This window comes from Dama dama, chromosome 15, assembly GCF_033118175.1.
Source record: "Dama dama isolate Ldn47 chromosome 15, ASM3311817v1, whole genome shotgun sequence".
Taxonomy (NCBI): Eukaryota; Metazoa; Chordata; class Mammalia; order Artiodactyla; family Cervidae; genus Dama; species Dama dama.
This window is the reverse complement of record NC_083695.1, coordinates 17,184,225-17,200,370: the sequence shown is the minus strand read 5'-3', so window position 1 is coordinate 17,200,370 and position 16,146 is coordinate 17,184,225. Positions and strand designations below refer to the sequence as shown.

Below are 16,146 nucleotides of genomic sequence, written 5' to 3'. Positions count from 1 at the left end.
TTGGCTTTCTTAGGCATTATTGGTCCATCTTCCCATGTGGCTTTACCAGTTCCGCTCTCACCAGCAGCGATGGGAGTTTCTCTTGTACCACATCCTTGTCAGCACCTGGAATTTTCTGCCTTTCCATTTTAGCCACCTTAGTGGGCGTACAGCAGTATCACATGGTGATGTGAATTTTCCTTCCCCTGATGACTAATGAAATTGAGTGCTTTTTCTTATGTTTATCATCTTTTTGGATGTCCTTCTTCAAGTTTTTTGCGTATTTTTAAAAAGTTGGGTCTTCAGACTTTTTGATTTATGTGAGTTCTTTATATATTCTGGACATGAAGCCTGCACTGGGTGTATACACCTATGTCTAGCTATGCACACGTATTCACAGGCATACATACACACATGTGTTCACTCAACAGAGAGGTGTCAAGTGTCCCCATATGCAAACATGTCCCAGTCTCTGGGGCACAGCAGTGAACAGACCAAGGCCTTGCTCTCACAGAGCTCACTTCTCCCTAGAGGAGACTGACAAATAAGGAAGTAGAAAGAATATGTCTGACTGAAGTGGCCATGAGAAGGAAAGTTCAGGGGGAGAGGAAGTGTGGGAGTGGAGGTTAACACTATAAATATGTCACCAAGAAGGTGACACATCAGTAAAGACTCAAGAGGAAGAGTGCTGCACGCAGAGGGAGGGCGAGCAGGGGGTGGGGGTGAGTGGAAGGTGGGAGGTTTCCAGTCGGCACACCCACATGGCCACTAGACCCTGGCTTTCATTTCACTGAGGGTTCTGGGCAGTGGAGGGGCAAGACCTGACATAGGCTTTAACAGAGCCAATCGAGCTACTGTGTCAAGGCAGGATGGGTGGAAGCAGGGACATTAATTAGGAGCCTGTAGCACTGAGTCCAGCCTCCTGTCCTAGTTTCTCGTTGGTCCCAGGTGTCTGTACTTGTGAGGATGTCCAGGGTCACTGTCATCCCAGAATTAGGCTTTGTTGCTCTTTGCTCAGAGCGTCCTCTCATGGTCATGGGATAGATGCCCTGTTCCTGGCCTCATGGCTAGCCCATGTCATCTGGGCTGCCTTATCTTCCCAGAAGCCCCCAGCACGTGTCTGCTGGCTGCACCACACCTGGTTCCTTTTCCACTTTCTAAAGCCAGATCTGGCAAGGTTACCAGGTTCCCATATTGGTCCCCACAAGCCCTCCCTGCAGCATCTTGCTCCCTGAGCCCAGCCCCACCCACAGCTTCAAGCGGGGGAACACCCTGGCAGGGGTCAGCCCCAGCAGGCCCATCTCCCTGCCTCCATGGGAACCAGGAAGGATGTGGCTGTGGCCTGTGTACACACATGAATGCTGAGGGCACACCTGTGAGCAGAGGAGAGAGAGCACCATCCATGTATGTGAGGACATTCCCATTGCAGGGACAATGGGCAGCGGGTGCTCCTTCCTTCTGGGCAAGCATCTACCTTATGAAGGGATGCTGGTGAAACCTGTGAGTGAGCATGTATAGAAAGGCATAGTGGGGCTGTACATGGGCTCAGCCACCTCCTCTGGACCATAACACCCAGAGAGGCAGAGGGAAAGGTTTGCTCTAGATGCAGGTGGCAGTAGGGGTGTTAACTGCCCACGTGGACTTTCTGGAACTATACTGTGGCCACCTGAGGGCCTAACTGTCCTGCAGGGCTATGGGACAGAGCTGAGGACTGCAGGGGTGGGTGCCTGGCAGACTCCCTCAGGGCAAAACCCCTCACCCCTCTTGGCACTATGGAGTTTTCTGAAGGGGCAAGGTGGCCAGGCAGGCTCAGGACCAAGGACCCAGACTAGTCCTGGTGCTGTGAGTCCCCTGTGGAGGCCACTGTAAGCTCTGCATCCTCTGACTGGCCTGAAAGGAGATGCAGAAGCAGCAGGGGGAGGATAGTGTGAAAGCTTGTGGGGTTGGGGGGGAGGTATCTGCAGCCCTAGCCATTTCTGCTGATGTTGTCCCCTTCTACCTAACTATCCACCCCAGGAGCTGTACAAGGCTGTAGCTAGTAGTACAGGTGCTGGAACAGTGAGATCTGGGTTCCAGTGTTAGAAGAGAAAGTGGGGTGGTTTCCAAGCTGCTGTATCCTCTTGGAGGAGACTGGTGAAGGGACTCCGCACAGCCCCTCATTCCTCAGGACAGAAATAGCTGTCTTCCAGGACTCAGCCTGAGGGCCAGTCTTGTTACTGGTGATAAAACAGGCAAAGGAGAGGGACTAGCTGAGGGGAGAGATGGCTGTCTCTCAAGGCTGCTGGGGGTGAGGTGTGGGGCTGTTGAAGGCAGGCTTCCAGGGGACCTACCTGAATACTGATAGGGTCGCCTCTTCCCATTCCAGCCCCAGGCTTGCTCATGAGCTCTCCTAGATTCTGCCCTGCTCGTGTTCCCAACTCAGCCTCTGGGCCCTCTGGTTCTAGACCTCCCAGAGAGGATAGTCTTCCCTCAGTCCACCTTTTCCTTTCAGATTCTCAGAGCCTGGGTTGAGGGCAACGCAGGAACCGGTGGAGGGGAAGATCGGTCACCTGACAGGATTCTTTCTCAGCGCTGGGGCTCCTGAGGGCGGAATGAAGCTTCGCTGTGCCATGTGCCAGGCCCGCCCCAAGCCGTGTCTTAGATTAATCCTCCCACAAAAGCAGCTGCTGTGTCCCCTGTGTTCATTCAATGAAACAGGACAGAGTTCCGTGGGACGCTCGAGGCCAGAGCAGTGTGGAGTGAGAAGCCCGTGAGGGGAGGCATTCAAGCCAGGCGCTGGCCAAGCACCTGCCGTAGCTCTGTAGTGGACATCTAAGATGAGGTGAGGCTGGGAAGGGCGAAGAGAGGCTCGAGGGAGGATACGGGGTCGCAGGGGCTCTCTGTGAGCTGGATCTCACCAACACGACCCGTGCGAAGCGCCTACCAGCACGGCGCCCCTTCGCCTAGTGGCAGAGCCCGTCCGGACCACCCGGCTCCGACATCCTGCTGTGGCCTCTGTACTGACGCCACGGCCCGCTCTCCCTGCACTCCCGGCGCCCCCAAACCCCGCGCCGGGCCTGTGAGCCTGGCCCACGGGGCGCGCGTCCCCGCGCCCCAACCCCTGCACCCTCCCGGTGGCCCTCCGGCAGCGCCCCGCCCCCGACTTGCCCCGCCCCCTACGCCACGCCCCATTCGAACCCAGGCCGGGGGCCTGCCCCTGCCACGTGGTCCGCTCGGCCCCACCCAAGTCCCCTGTACCCCTGGGCCCCCTATCTCGGTCCCACCCAGACTCCTAGCGTTCCCGGCCCTGGGCCCTCCCCGGGCGCCCGCCGCCCCTCGGCCCGGCCCCTGGCCCGGCCCCGCCCCGCGGGAGGAGACGGGCGTGGGGAAGTCCGCGGGCCGGGCTGGGGTTTGGAGCCGCCTGGGCGCGCGGGCAGAGAGGCGGCCGCACCCGAGACGCCCCGGGCGCCGGGGGACAGCGCTGGGAGCAGGTAGCCAGGATGTTTCTGGAGCCCCAGGTAGGGCTGCGGCTCGTGGCAGGTGCGGGGCGGCGGGTGGCGGAGGCGGTGACGCAGACGCGCTCGCAGGGCAACCCCTTGATTGCAGTGGGACCGCGGGGCTAGGGATTCCTACGCCGCCGAGCTCCGGAAGCAGGGCTGACCACCCGGCAAGGAGTGCAGCCACCCAGAAAACATCTTCCGCCAGGCCTGGAAGAAGCTTGCCCTTGGGAACCACTCCCTCTGTGGGTCCCCCCGGGCACCTGCTGCCAGGTGGGCTGCGCCCAGGGCTCAGAACGGATGGGCAGCCCAGGCTGCCACTGCCTTGCCTGGCCCGGCTTGCGGAGGCCAGTGTTAGTCTACGGCTGAGTGGCACCTGCACAGCTGGTACAGACCCCTGTGGGGCGGATGCGCAGGGGAGGCAGGTGACAACAGCCCAGCAGCAGGGTCAGCGGGAGGGTGGCCGCCCTGGGACTGGCACAAGCAGGCGTGTAAGAGACAAGACGACAGCGCATCCTTTTCCCGACTTGAGGGGCTCAGAACCACCTATTTGCCCTGGAGGAGACAGGGGGACTGTAATGAGATGGGCACGTGGGAGGTGTGCATGTGTGATGTGTGGGTGAGAGTGAGATTATGTGAAAACCGTGGGATGTTTATATATGGGACGTGTGTGAGAGAGGGAGAAGCACGCAGTGGGGCAGGACTGCGCCTGTGTGAGCTCACAGACACCTGTGTATTTAAGGGCAGTGAGCCTCAGGCTGGGGCTTTGAGGGATGAGGGGCAGCTTCTTTTCTACAGGAAGGGAGGCTGAGAACCTGTCGTGGAATTAATCCTGAGTATGAGGCAGTGTTGCATTTCCATGACTGTTTATTACAGTTCTTCCTTTGAGATGATCGGGTGATGCGATTTAGGTGCTGCTGTTTGAACCCTCTAAGCCTGAAGCTGATCACTTTAGACCCAGGACCTCAGGGGCAGAGAAGGGGGCTGCAGCTGGGCTAATCAGGCCTGGCAGTGCCCAAGAAGCAGGACTCATTCGTTCTTTCACGTAGTCATCACTCATTTACTGAGCCCCTGCTATGTGCAGGCACTGTGGATTCAGCAGGGAGGGAACCAGATACAAACCATAGCTTCTGTCCTCATGGCTCACCTTCTAGCAAGGGAGACCAGGGGTTGGGGGGGTGGAGCACAATCAATAAATGAGATATGGAATGTTACAAAGTGATAAGTGTTAAAAGGGAAAAAGTAAATGAATAGAAAATATCAAGGGTGCATCAGGCAGGGTAATTTAGATTATCAGCAGTAGTCAAACAACCCCCAAAGCCAGGGGCTTTACAACACTGTAATTTTCACTCACTGGCTTGTCTGTCAGGGGTTGACAGGGCCCCACCCCAAGCCTTCCTCTCTCAAGGACCTGGGCTGACAGGTCCCATGGCAGAGGGGGAGTGAGGCCCTTGCACTGACATTTCAATGCCCCACTTCACAGTGCCACACATCACTTCCACTCACTGTTCTTGAGTCAGATGAGTCACATGGCCCACTCAATCTCACTAGGACCAGCAGTGACAGTTCTGCTCAGCCTGGCCACATGTCCAGCGTGTTTGGTGCCCAGCACATTGACCACCAGTGTGGGGCTGCCTTGAGTGGGCAGTCCGGGGAGGCCTTCACCTGAGGACCTGCTGGACAAGAGGCAGGGAGATAGTGGCAGCGGGAGCAGGAGTGCACGGCAGGAGGTCAGACCAAGCTTGGAAGAGGAAGCTGCCTGTGTGTTCAGGCACCAGACTGGAAGCCAGTGTCAGGGGCAGGGCTGGTGAGGGTGAGAGGATAGTTTGGCCAAAGCTCAGTTGCTCAGGGGCTCAGCTGAGGGAGTGGAGGAGGAGAGAAGGCCCGATTTGAACACAATCTGAAGGTAAAGCGAGAGGCCCTGCTGATGGTGGAAATGTGGGGTACAGATGGAGAAGAGGCAGCAACTCCAGGAAGGAGAGGTGGGAAAGGATGCAGGTGGAGCAGGTGGGGGCGGGGAGGAGGGGGAACAGTTTGACACCCCCTGGGGCAATGTCACCTGGCACTCGCGGGCAGTATGGAGTCCAGGGAGGGTCTGGCCCTGGTGCCGATGCGGAGCTCCAGCTTTCTCCATCCTGCGGGCTCTTGCCGCCTCTTGGCCATGCTGCCTACACTTGTACCTGCTGGTTCAGGACAGCCCGCCCAGGCGCCACGCCCCCATCTTGCTGGGCCTGCCTGCCGCTGGGGTTGGGGGAGCCTCGTGTGAGCTCCACCAGGGGAGGCAAGGTGAGTGGAGGAGAGCCACAGCATCCTGTGTCGACCTGGCTGCCTTCTGAGGTGCTGGAGCACTGGGAACAGTCGCATAACCACCAAGACAGGGACCACAGTGGTGCAGGGTCTTCACAGGCTAGGCCATCTAGGGCAGCTGCTTGGGGTGTCGGCTTTGGGATGGGTAGGGTTTGACCAGAGAGATGGAGCTGAGGTACCTGTGGAAGCCACCTGCACCCTCTGCACCTCTGGATTCCTTGGGAGCCTCCCTCTGGGGAGTTCCAAGTGAGTGACCAGAAGAGGGTTGGTCTCTCAGGGCTCTGGTTTCAGTGAGGAGACCTGTTATGTCTCCCTGTTATTCCTTCTCCTGACCCACTAGAAACTCCCTGGTTTGGAGTTTCCGTGGAAACCCACCTCAAGTCCTCCCTGACTTCTCCCTACAGAGTTATACCCCACACTCGTGTGCCCCTCAGCACCCAGCACAGACATCTGATCCCGCTTCTCTCACACCGCACAGGGGTGTTACTGCGCCTGTGCCGGCTGACTCGGTGCTCTATGGGCTCCCCCAGACCCAAGTGTGTGGCGCAGGTCAAAGGACCTCAGGGATGTTTGTCAACTAAATAAGTGAGGGAAGGAAGAAGCAGACACAAGGGCTGGAGGGGCCCGCAGAGACTGCCCAGTTCTGCTTCTTTGTTTTACACATGGGGAGGCTGAGGCCCACAGGGGCTGCGGTTGGCCTGAGTTCAGCCAGGGGTCAGAGTTGGCCCCTTGACCACGATGTCCACTGTCCCAGGTTCTGGGCTGGCTGGAGCCCTGTGGGTTCCAGGACAAGGGGAGCCTGGAGGCAGACAGAATGGAGAGTTCTAGGTGACGGGTCAGGTGGGAGCATGTGGATGATGGCCTCTACTGGGGTTCTCCACTTCTTTCCCCCTGGAGCCCTGCTGCCTCCAAGGGCTCCGGCCCTGTGGCCTCAGGGCGGTTGGTGGGCCGTGGGGTTTCTCTGGCAAACTCACTGCCCTGTGTTTTGGCCTCTGGTGGAACCACCCCACCCCACCCTCACTGTCCTGCTCACCCCCGCCTGCCTGGCTGGGGCCAAGCCCACGGCATTTCCCAAAGGTTAATGTGGCTGCCGCACGAGCCGCCCCCCTGTCCATGGCGAGTGTGAGTCACAGGCCCTGGGAGCCAGCTCTCTGGTCTCCTCTAACCCTCACAAGGTCAGTGCCAGTGAGGCTGAGGCTCCACGATGTAGGGCAGCACCGTGAGCAGACCAGGAGTTCATCCTGAGGTTGGCCGACCCCAGAGCCTGGACCCCCTGCACGCACCAGGGGCCTGTGCAGCATCCTTAGAAGGGGGAAGCAAGTTCCCAGGGTTGTCCAGCCCAGAGGGCAACATGGGGGGCTGTCAGGGGTGTGTGGCCAAGAAAGGGGGCTGTGAATCGGGTGGCTGATGTGGGTGGCAGAGCAGGCCCATTGGGAATGTGTCCCTGGCCAGTGAAGAGCTGGGAAGCCCCAGGGCATGCACACACACCCACACACGCAGATTCCTGGCTCACACATACCCCCTTCTCTTTCGCCACTGGAGTGAAAACACACATTCCACATGGACTGAGTCGGGATGTTCCCTGAGGAGGTTGATAGGTAAGATATTGATCTTTAAAAAAAAAAAATGTGTGTTAGGTAATTGATAATTAAACTCTCTTATTAGTTTTAACAGATTTTCAGTTGGACTCCCTGGAAAACCCAAGAATGATTTAATTAATTTCTAATGTATCTTTTAAAAACTTTCTGATCTTACTGTGTTTTCTAAAAGGTACACAGCAGCTTTCAATAATAGCAGTTGCCCTTGGCTTGATCTTCATTTTAATAAAGAGGCCTCTGATGTTTTGTTGTGAAGTCTGAAATTGGCCCTAAATTTCAAACAGATATTCTTCATCATGAGGTATACTTCATTCCCACGTTAAGTGCCAAGAGTGTACAACAAGAATGGATATTCATCCGAGGCTTTCCTATATCTGGCAAAATCATCAAATTTCTTTCCTCCTTGGACCTATTAATGTGTTGACTTATTAGCTTTTCTGAGCTAAATCATCCTGTTCCTGGAATAAATCCCACAGGGTCAGGCTCAATTGTGCTCTGAAATGCTGCTGAGTTCATTCTGCTGATATGTTGCTTGGGGTATTTTTCATCTATATTCATAGGTGAGAATTTATTCGTACTTTTCTATTAGGGTAGATATTTGTCACATCTATACATCATGGTTATGTTAGCTTCATAAAATGAATAGGAAAGTTTTTCAATATGAATTCTGTAGTTGAAATAGTTTAAATATCATATAAAATTATCTGACTCTCTAAGGCTTGAAATAATTCATTTTGGAAACTGGCTCAGCTGGGGCTTGCTTTTATTTTTCCCTGAGGTTTTAGTTGGCTGTGAAGTTACTTAATTTGTACTATGGTTATTGGTCCTTTTGGGTTCTAAATATTTTTAGCCTATTTTGGTTATTTATATTTTCTAGGTAATATCCCAGTTCGAAATGCTTTCAGGCCTTTTAGCACAGATTTATATCATCTATCCTTTTCGGGTTTCTTCTTCACATCTTCTCCACATTAGCTTCTCTTTTTCATCCCTCTGTTTTTGCATTTCTTCCTCTCCATTCTTTACTTCCCTTCCATCCTCCCTCTTTCCCTTTCTGCTAGCGTCCTTCTTTTCTTCCTTCCTTTTGTTGATGAGAATTGCCAAAGGTTTATCTTTTAAATTTTCATTTTCAAAAGAAAACCAGCTCTTAGTGTACAGCAAGTCCCACTGTCTTGCTTTCCTTAAATCCACTAATTTCTCATTTAGTAATTTCTTCCTCCAGTTTGCTTTGCTGAATGTCTGTTTTGTTTAGAAGCTCTTAAGCTTTTTGAATCAAGTGCTTAGTTTGTTTTAAATTCCCCCTGGTTTATTTTAAATATATTGAAGTCTATGAATTTTTCTGTGAGTACAGCTTTGGCCATATTGAATTTCACGGGATTTCTTCTAAGGGTTATTTTTCTTATGTGTCTATAATTGGAGTTTTGATTGCTACTTGAACACAAACATGACTTAGGGAAGCTTTTTATTAAGTGGGTGATTTTTTTTTTTTTTGGTTCATCGTTTGTTTCTTAATATCCAGACATATCATTCTGTCGCCTGTACAGACGACAGTTCTGTTTGGGAACTCCATCAGGGTTTCATTGGTCATTTGATGTGTGAGCAATGTGGATGAGTACTCTTGGATAGAAGAACATGCCTTGCTGTTTTTAGGGCATGATATTTCACATATTTTTCTCTTTATGCTTCCATCCCCACGTCCTGAGAGAATTCCCTGCAGTATTTTCATTCCTTTCTACCAATCATCTCTTTGGGTCTGAATCGCGTGTCAGGAATTGTAGAAAGTTCTAGTTGTCGTCCTGCCTGTTTCTGGTCTATGAAGAGCCCTATGCGCCGTGCTTGGGCGCTGGGCCCATTTCCTGGGCACAGCGGGGCAAGCATGTTCTCAGCAGCGTGCCTTTCACTTTCAACCTTTGGCAGAAAGTACCAGCCTGCAGGCTGGAGCAGTGGGCTGTTCCTGGCTCCACTTGGCCAGACCGTGTTACCTCAGGCTGTCCTTGGCCTCCTGGGCCGCACCTCATCCCAGCAGTGGTCAGTAATGCCTTGGGGGGCGCTGTGGGGATGTGTAGGATGGCCCAGTAGGTGGAAACCTTCTGTGAGTGTCACTTATTGGCAGGGACACTGCCAGCCGTTTCAGGTCAGGCCTGGATCTGGCCGCCCAGCACGGGGCCCCTCAGGTGCACGTGCACACCTGGCCTTCGGATCCTGCCCTGGCATCCCACAGTGCTGTGCTCACTGGCCCCTCCATGCATTCTGCAAGCAGGTGGCTCTGGGCCAGGCCTTGTCCATCTCTCAGGGACCCTGGCAGTCTCCCTCCACCTGCCTTCACCTTGCACCTGTCCTCCCTTCTCTGGAGCCTGTGCTGAATCCTGGGTTTCATAGCAGGTCATGGTGGTCACACTCACCGGGGTTCACCACGTTGCAGCTGTAAGGCCTGGGGCTGATGACTTAAACCTTTGGGGATTTGTTCCCTGTCTGGAAAATGGGATGACAGCTGCTGTGCCAGCCACGTGTGCAGAGCGGTGAGTGGGAAAGTGCAGTGCCCCGGCGGGGAATGGAGACCGCTGTGCCGCTGGTGCTCCTGGGGGCCGGCCCGTTCTAGACACTAGGGTGTTCAGGGCACGGGACAGGAAGGCTGCCTGTGTACCCAGCGTGTGCATAGGGAGCGGGAGAGGTTTCTGTTTGAGGGTCAGGATGCGAGTCCAGGTCCTGTTTCTAAGAGGCCGTGGCCACTGGACAGGCTGTGCTGTCCAGGCCCAGTAGGGAGCTGGGTGCCTGCTGCCCTCCACCCTGAGGCTGGCACACACAAACCTCCAGCCCCTGCAGAGCAGCGGGATCCCAGGGGTGCCACTGTGGGTGTCTGCCAGGAGGATGACAATTCAGGCGAAGGAAATGGATTTTTGTTTGTTTTTAAACACAAAGGAAAATCGTTGCTCAGCCTAATTAGATGTCATTTAAAAATAAAAGAACTGTATGTTCTTTTCCCCCCTGCACCCCCAGAGAGCCTGCAGGGTGGAATAGAGGCCACTCTCTACTCAGGCCTGAGTGTGGCTTGTCTCTCCAGCCCCTCCAGCCCTAGGGGCCCAGCCTCCCTGCCTCTCAAGGACCCTCAACTCTGACCCAGTTCCCTGTTGTCCTGCTGGCTCACAGTCATGCCCCTGCTGCTCCTTGGGGTCCTTCCTGTGTGGGGTACCGGGGGAGCCTGGGCCAGACACCCCCTTCTGGAACCTGGGGTCCTGACAGGTGGCAGAGTTTTGCAGACTTTTTTTTTGCCCCAGATTTTGCTTCACATACTTAGCACCAATCTTAAGTGGACGCCCAGTAGAGGAAGGAGATCCCAGAGGTGAGATTCCAGTGGAGGTGAGGGGCTGCACAACGCCCTCCTCAGTGGCACTTTGAGGACAGGAGTGCCTCCCAAGTCTGTCTCATCTTCCTCCCCCTTCTGTCTGAGGCTGTGCCCAGCTCAGCCTCCAGGAGTCTGAGAGCCACCTGCCCATGTGCAGGAGTGCACCGTGACCCTTGTGGAATCTGAGGCCAGAGTGGGGATGGGGAGGCCCTGGGCACCATCCTCTTGCCCTGGGGGCCCTGAGTGGGAGGTTGGCATGCCAGCAGCCCGCCCTCCAGGAAAAGGGCAGGGATTCTCTGAAATCCTACCTGCTCCTCCCTGGGCCTCTCAAGGCTCAATAATGGGATGGTTATTGGTGGACAATGACATTTTGTCCCTCAAGCAGCCACCAGAAGAAGCTGACTGGGCAGAACGGGAAAGAAGGAGGAGGAGGAAACCCGAACTTGGCAGAATTAGTGTTTAGGAGGGTGAAGAGGAGATGGCAAGATTCCTTTAATCAATTCAAATAGGATTTGATAATAGGAAAGAATTCAGAAGGAAGAAAAAAAAAATGAATCATGCATCTGTAACAAAGCTTTAATTGTTGGCATCTCTCCGAGGCTGGGCCTTTCTGGAGAAGGCGCCAAGGTGTTGCGTGGCTCCGTTCCCATGGCAGCCACCTCCTGGCTGGAGTCTGGCCCACAGCCCTCCCCCAGCCTCCAGGACTGCCCTGGCCGGCCCAGAGGGTGCACGGAGGTAAATACAGCTCTTCTTCCTGGCATTTGTGAATATGATTTCTTGAAGCTTGGTTTCTGTGAAAAATGCCACCCCTTGCCCTCATTCCCCACAAGGTCCATCAGGCTGGGAGGATGGGAGCTGCACAGAGCTGCACAGCACCCTGCCTGCAAGGATGGGGCCAGCTGTGCCCTCCTGAGGGCTTCCCTGCTGGGAGGGCCACAGGGGTACAGGGGTGAGGACTAATGAAGCCTCTCCACAGAGGCATGTCACCCCTGCCACTCTCCATCCCAGGTAGAGCAGCCACCTCGAAGGCAGAGCCAGTTCTTTCATTTAAGAAATGTTTTTAAAAAGTTTTGCCATGCTGCAAGGCTTATAGGATCTCAGTTCCCTGACCAGGGATTGAACCTGTGCCCTCAGCAGTGAAAGCACTGAATCCTAACCACTGGACACCAGGGAAGTCCCCAGAGTCAGTTCTGAGCCCCACATGCTGGGACAGGGCAGCGTGGCCAGGCAAGTGGGTCTGCTTGCCTGGAAGGAGAGGCAGCTTCCCCCAACTTTCTCCCTGTCTACATCAGGGGCCCAGTGACTATCCAGAGTGTATGCCCAGAGGAGAGAGGGCCCCAGGGTAGGGTCAGGAGAGGGGCAGTGCCAGCCCCCATAACTGTGTCTAGAAAGGTGGGGGGGACCCTGGAGAACAAGTGTCCCTGGGGCCTACCAGTGTCCTGCAGTTCTGACTCCACTGAAACCAACAAGTGCTAAGACTGTCCCAAGCGTGGTGGCCTCAGGTCACACTCAGTACCACCCGTGAAGCCCCTGCTGGAGGTGCCAGCTTATAGAGGAGGTTGCTAGCTCCCAACTCAGGGGTGGCCAGGTGTCACTCCCAGCCTGCTGGACCCCCAGCCCATGTTTGCAGCCAGACCCTGAGTTTCTTTAGTGTGTGGTCTTGGCAGACAAGACTAGGGCTGCAGGAGTTTAAGAGGTATATTTGAGCTCAAAGGTAGGAAGATCTGAAAGCCAGGATTTGGGGAGGGGAAGAACCGCCCCAGGAGAGAGCTGTCTGCCTACCTGTGTCTGAATTCAGGCTGGCAGCTTCTCTCCCGACCTTCTCCTCTTCTGGAGGACTGATCTCCTTTTAACCCATAATATCACATCCTTATCTGTGTAGTCACTGTGCATCCCAGCCACAGCCTGCCCCAAGAGGCTCAGTGGGGAACAGAGACCCAGTTTCCTTCATTGGTAGGTCTCCAAGGTGTAGGCGGGTTCCTTGGTAACACTTGTGAATGAATGAATGAATGGTCAGTTGGTCAAGGAGTGAGGGCACTGTGGAACACCCACCTCTTATCCACCTCCAGCGCAAGTGACATCAGAGAACCAGACAGTGAGCCCTAGAAGGGTGAAGGGCTCCATTTTGCAGATGTAGGAGGCCCAGCCCCAGCTGCCCCAAGGTTCCCAGCAGAGGTCCCTGGGCCAAGCAGCCAGTATGGATCTTTCCCTAACTGTGGCTTCTGAGTGCTGTTGGGGCTACTGCCCTGCTCCCACCAAGCCTGGGTTTTTCTGGAACTGGATGAAACCAGAGACAGCCCCACATATGCACTCATTCTGAAATCTCTGCCAAAGGCTGCCCTCTTGGTTGAGTGGTCCTCCAGGGTGAGGGGCCAGCGCTGGCACCCAGTTTCCCCCCAGGAGCACTTGCTCTCGCTCTCCTCCAGTCAACAGAGGGGAGACTGGCAAGATGTGTAATTTTCAGTTGCTAATTGTGATGCCCTGCAGCTTGCTGAGCTAAAAATAGTCTCCATTTTGTTGAGTAGGTTAAAAAATAGAAGCCCATGTGCTGCCTCCAAAAAAGCACCCCTTGCAAAGCCTGGCAGAGGCAGGGGGCTGTGGTGCCCCTCCTCCACCTCCAAGCAGCTCCCTGGGGGCTCATGTGAGATGGGCCTTCAGGGCCATTTTTGTCCCCGTTTTCCAGGAAGCTGGGATGTTTAACTTGGCATCCATGGATGAGCTTACAGGAGCCCGTCAGCCCCTGAAATTTTATGCAGAAGGTCGTGGGAAGGTGCACTTATCCGTGTGCCCAGGGTGAGGGCCTCAGTGTTCATCTGATGCTCAGAGGTTCAAGCCCTGGCCAGGCACAATGATGAGCTGGAATGACAGTCTCCAGATGGAGCAGGAAAGTGGGGCAGGCAGGCCTGGGCACACCTACTCACCGCCACCAGCCTGGGCAGCCTTGTACAAGTCCTGTGCACTTGACACCCTCATCTAAGAAATGAGCATCTCCACACTGCCCTCTGTGGGTTGGGGGAATTGCACTGGATGAGATATAACACCCAGCACCTGGCTGGGCTCCCAAATCCCAGTGATAAACATCTCAAGTACAAAAGGTTACGACTTCCCTGGTGGTCCAGTGGTTAAAATGCTACACTTCTACTGCAGGGAGCATGGGTTCAATCCCTGGTCAGGAACTAAGATCCCACATGTGGCATGACCACACACACAAAAAAGTAAAAAAAAAAAAAAAAAATATATATATATATATATATATATATATGTAGAAGGTTAGTCAAAGAAAGCTTATCCCTGCTTCTCCATTTCTTAGAAACTTCCAGAACTGCAGACTCCAGTATTGAAAGGAGTCTTATATTCTGACTGTACCCTGGGAACCTGGCCTAGACAGCTCCTCCCTTTCAGAGCTGAATGGTGGCCTGACATTGCTTCATCTAGCTGCACAGGAGTCTGTCCCCTCCCTGGGTTGTTGACCCCCCTCTTAGCTGGGCAGAGCTGGTGGACAGTTATTCCTGGAGCCACCCTCTGACTCCTCCCTCTGGAGCTGAGAAACGTGTGTCATGCAGAGCCCCCTGGGGTGGGGGCCATGCATGCCCATTGGGCAGTGCCTTCCCTTTCCTGGGATGCATCCTGAGAGCAGAGTTGGTGTTAGGAACAGGTAAGGGCATCAGAGGCCAGGAGGCTGGAGGACCCCTGAGAGCCCATGGGTGGGGTCCCTCCCAAGTGGCTCCTGAAGGTTGAGGTCTCTGACCCACCTCCTGCCCTGAGTCCCTTCCTGCCCTCCCCTCCCACCCCACCTTCCTGCCCTGCCCTTCCACCCTACCTTCCTGCCCAGAGCTTGGGGCATCAAGCCAGGGGTCTGACTAGTGCCCCACAGGCCCTGCTCCTGGGCAGGGAACATCGCCTCCCACGGCTAGGAGGCAAGAAGTGAGGCAGGAGCAGACCTCAGGTGTGGGAACACCTCCAGGAGGGTGTGCAAGGTTGCCCCAGACAGTCGTGAGCACACACAACCCTGCACACAGATGCTGCAGTAATTGGATGTTTGTATAGAGTCAGTGTCACTTACATTCTTTACCCCAGTATGTTTAAGTAAATCGTCTGTGATAGCTTCAGCTGTGGAAGTCTTTTACGAGACCACTGGGCAGGGTTAGGCCTCCCCCAGGCCTTGTTGGGTCTCTCATACCAGAAGCAGGAAAAGCACTTGGGAAAGGCCTTTACCCAGGCCTGGACGAGGGTGCAAGTGGAGGATGTGAAGGTGCACAAAGGTGTAGCCATGGGCTCATCCGGGTGCACGGAGTGGGCTCTGGCCACCTTGGTAAGGCCAGGAGCCCTGGGCCTCTGTCACAGCTGCGGATCCCAGAGGTGCAGCGTCTCTGAAGGCCCTCTTGGGCACAGCTGAAGTTTGTGAGTGGAAGGACTGTGCCTCAGATCACAAAGGCTGTACACATGTGCACTTGTGGGTATCTGGCTTTTGCATGCATGTGGCCAGCAGCAGATACCCTCCTCCTGATCTCACTGCCTAATGGGGAGGCATGGACTTCCCTGTCATAGGGCCACATTAGAAAGCATATAGCAGTGAGTGGCCCGAGCAGTGAGCGGCCCCCAGATCTCTAGCTAAAGTCTCTTGAAGACATTGCAAAAGGGAATTTCGTTCATAATCTTCTGTGGAAGAGTCCTAAACTCCCTCTTTTCCCACCTTTGCCAGCATCTCTCACAGCACAGGGGCTGCCCAAGATCTCCTCTTACTTCCCCCCTGTGCCTCCCTCACCTCCTGGCCCTCAGTCCAGCAGTTTCTATGTCCTTGATGCTTTGGTGCAGTGTGTTTCTTAGAAGGTGTGCACACGTGTGTGTATGTGCAGGGCAGCTGCACATACTCAGAAGCTAAGCTTTTTGGCTGAGTCCCTAAAAAGGGCCTTTGACCTGAGTTGTGTGGATGCAGTGTGCTGTGTGCTCACTTGCATCTGATTCTTTGTGACCCCCTGGACTGTAGCCTGCCACTGTCCTCTGTCCATGGGATTTTTCCAGGCAAGAATTCTGGAATGGGTTGCCATTTCCTACTCCAGGGGATCTTTCTGACCAGGGATGAGCTCCCGCTTATACCCTGTGGGAAGGATCCCGTGTTCATAGAGTCCTTGGCCTTGAGCAGTACCCAGAGGACGGCGTTTACTTGCTGAACTATGACACCCCTGGCATGTGAACTCTTGTTCTAGGCTGAAGACAGCTCCTTGTGGTTCTCCCCTCCTCTACCCCCACACCGGGAAATTCGGGGGCCAGTATCTTGTCTGACACGGCCAGGGCTCACACAGACGGAGTAACTTGCCCCAAACCGACACCTGGAAGGAGGCTCGGACCCAGGTCGAGGGGTGTGTGTCGGCTCCTAAGCCCTGGCCCTCAGGGCACGTAGGAGCCGCTGGGTCTCATTCAGATGTGGGGGTGGGGGCAGGGGTCT

At 54.7% G+C, this 16,146-nt stretch overlaps 1 protein-coding gene across 2 annotated transcripts in view; it reads left to right on the top strand.

Annotated features, from left to right (window-relative positions):
- The first annotated feature begins 3,334 nt into the window (after positions 1 to 3,334).
- The window catches only part of RASGEF1A (RasGEF domain family member 1A), a 42,875-nt gene continuing 30,063 nt past the window's right edge, over positions 3,335 to 16,146 (top strand). The window contains exon 1 of one of the 2 annotated variants that reach the window (XM_061161548.1): positions 3,335 to 3,476. In XM_061161548.1, coding sequence (XP_061017531.1) covers positions 3,459 to 3,476 — 18 coding nt within the window. In that variant the 5' untranslated portion in view covers positions 3,335 to 3,458. The remainder of the gene's footprint in view (positions 3,477 to 16,146) is intronic. The other variant, XM_061161549.1, reaches the window with a different exon arrangement.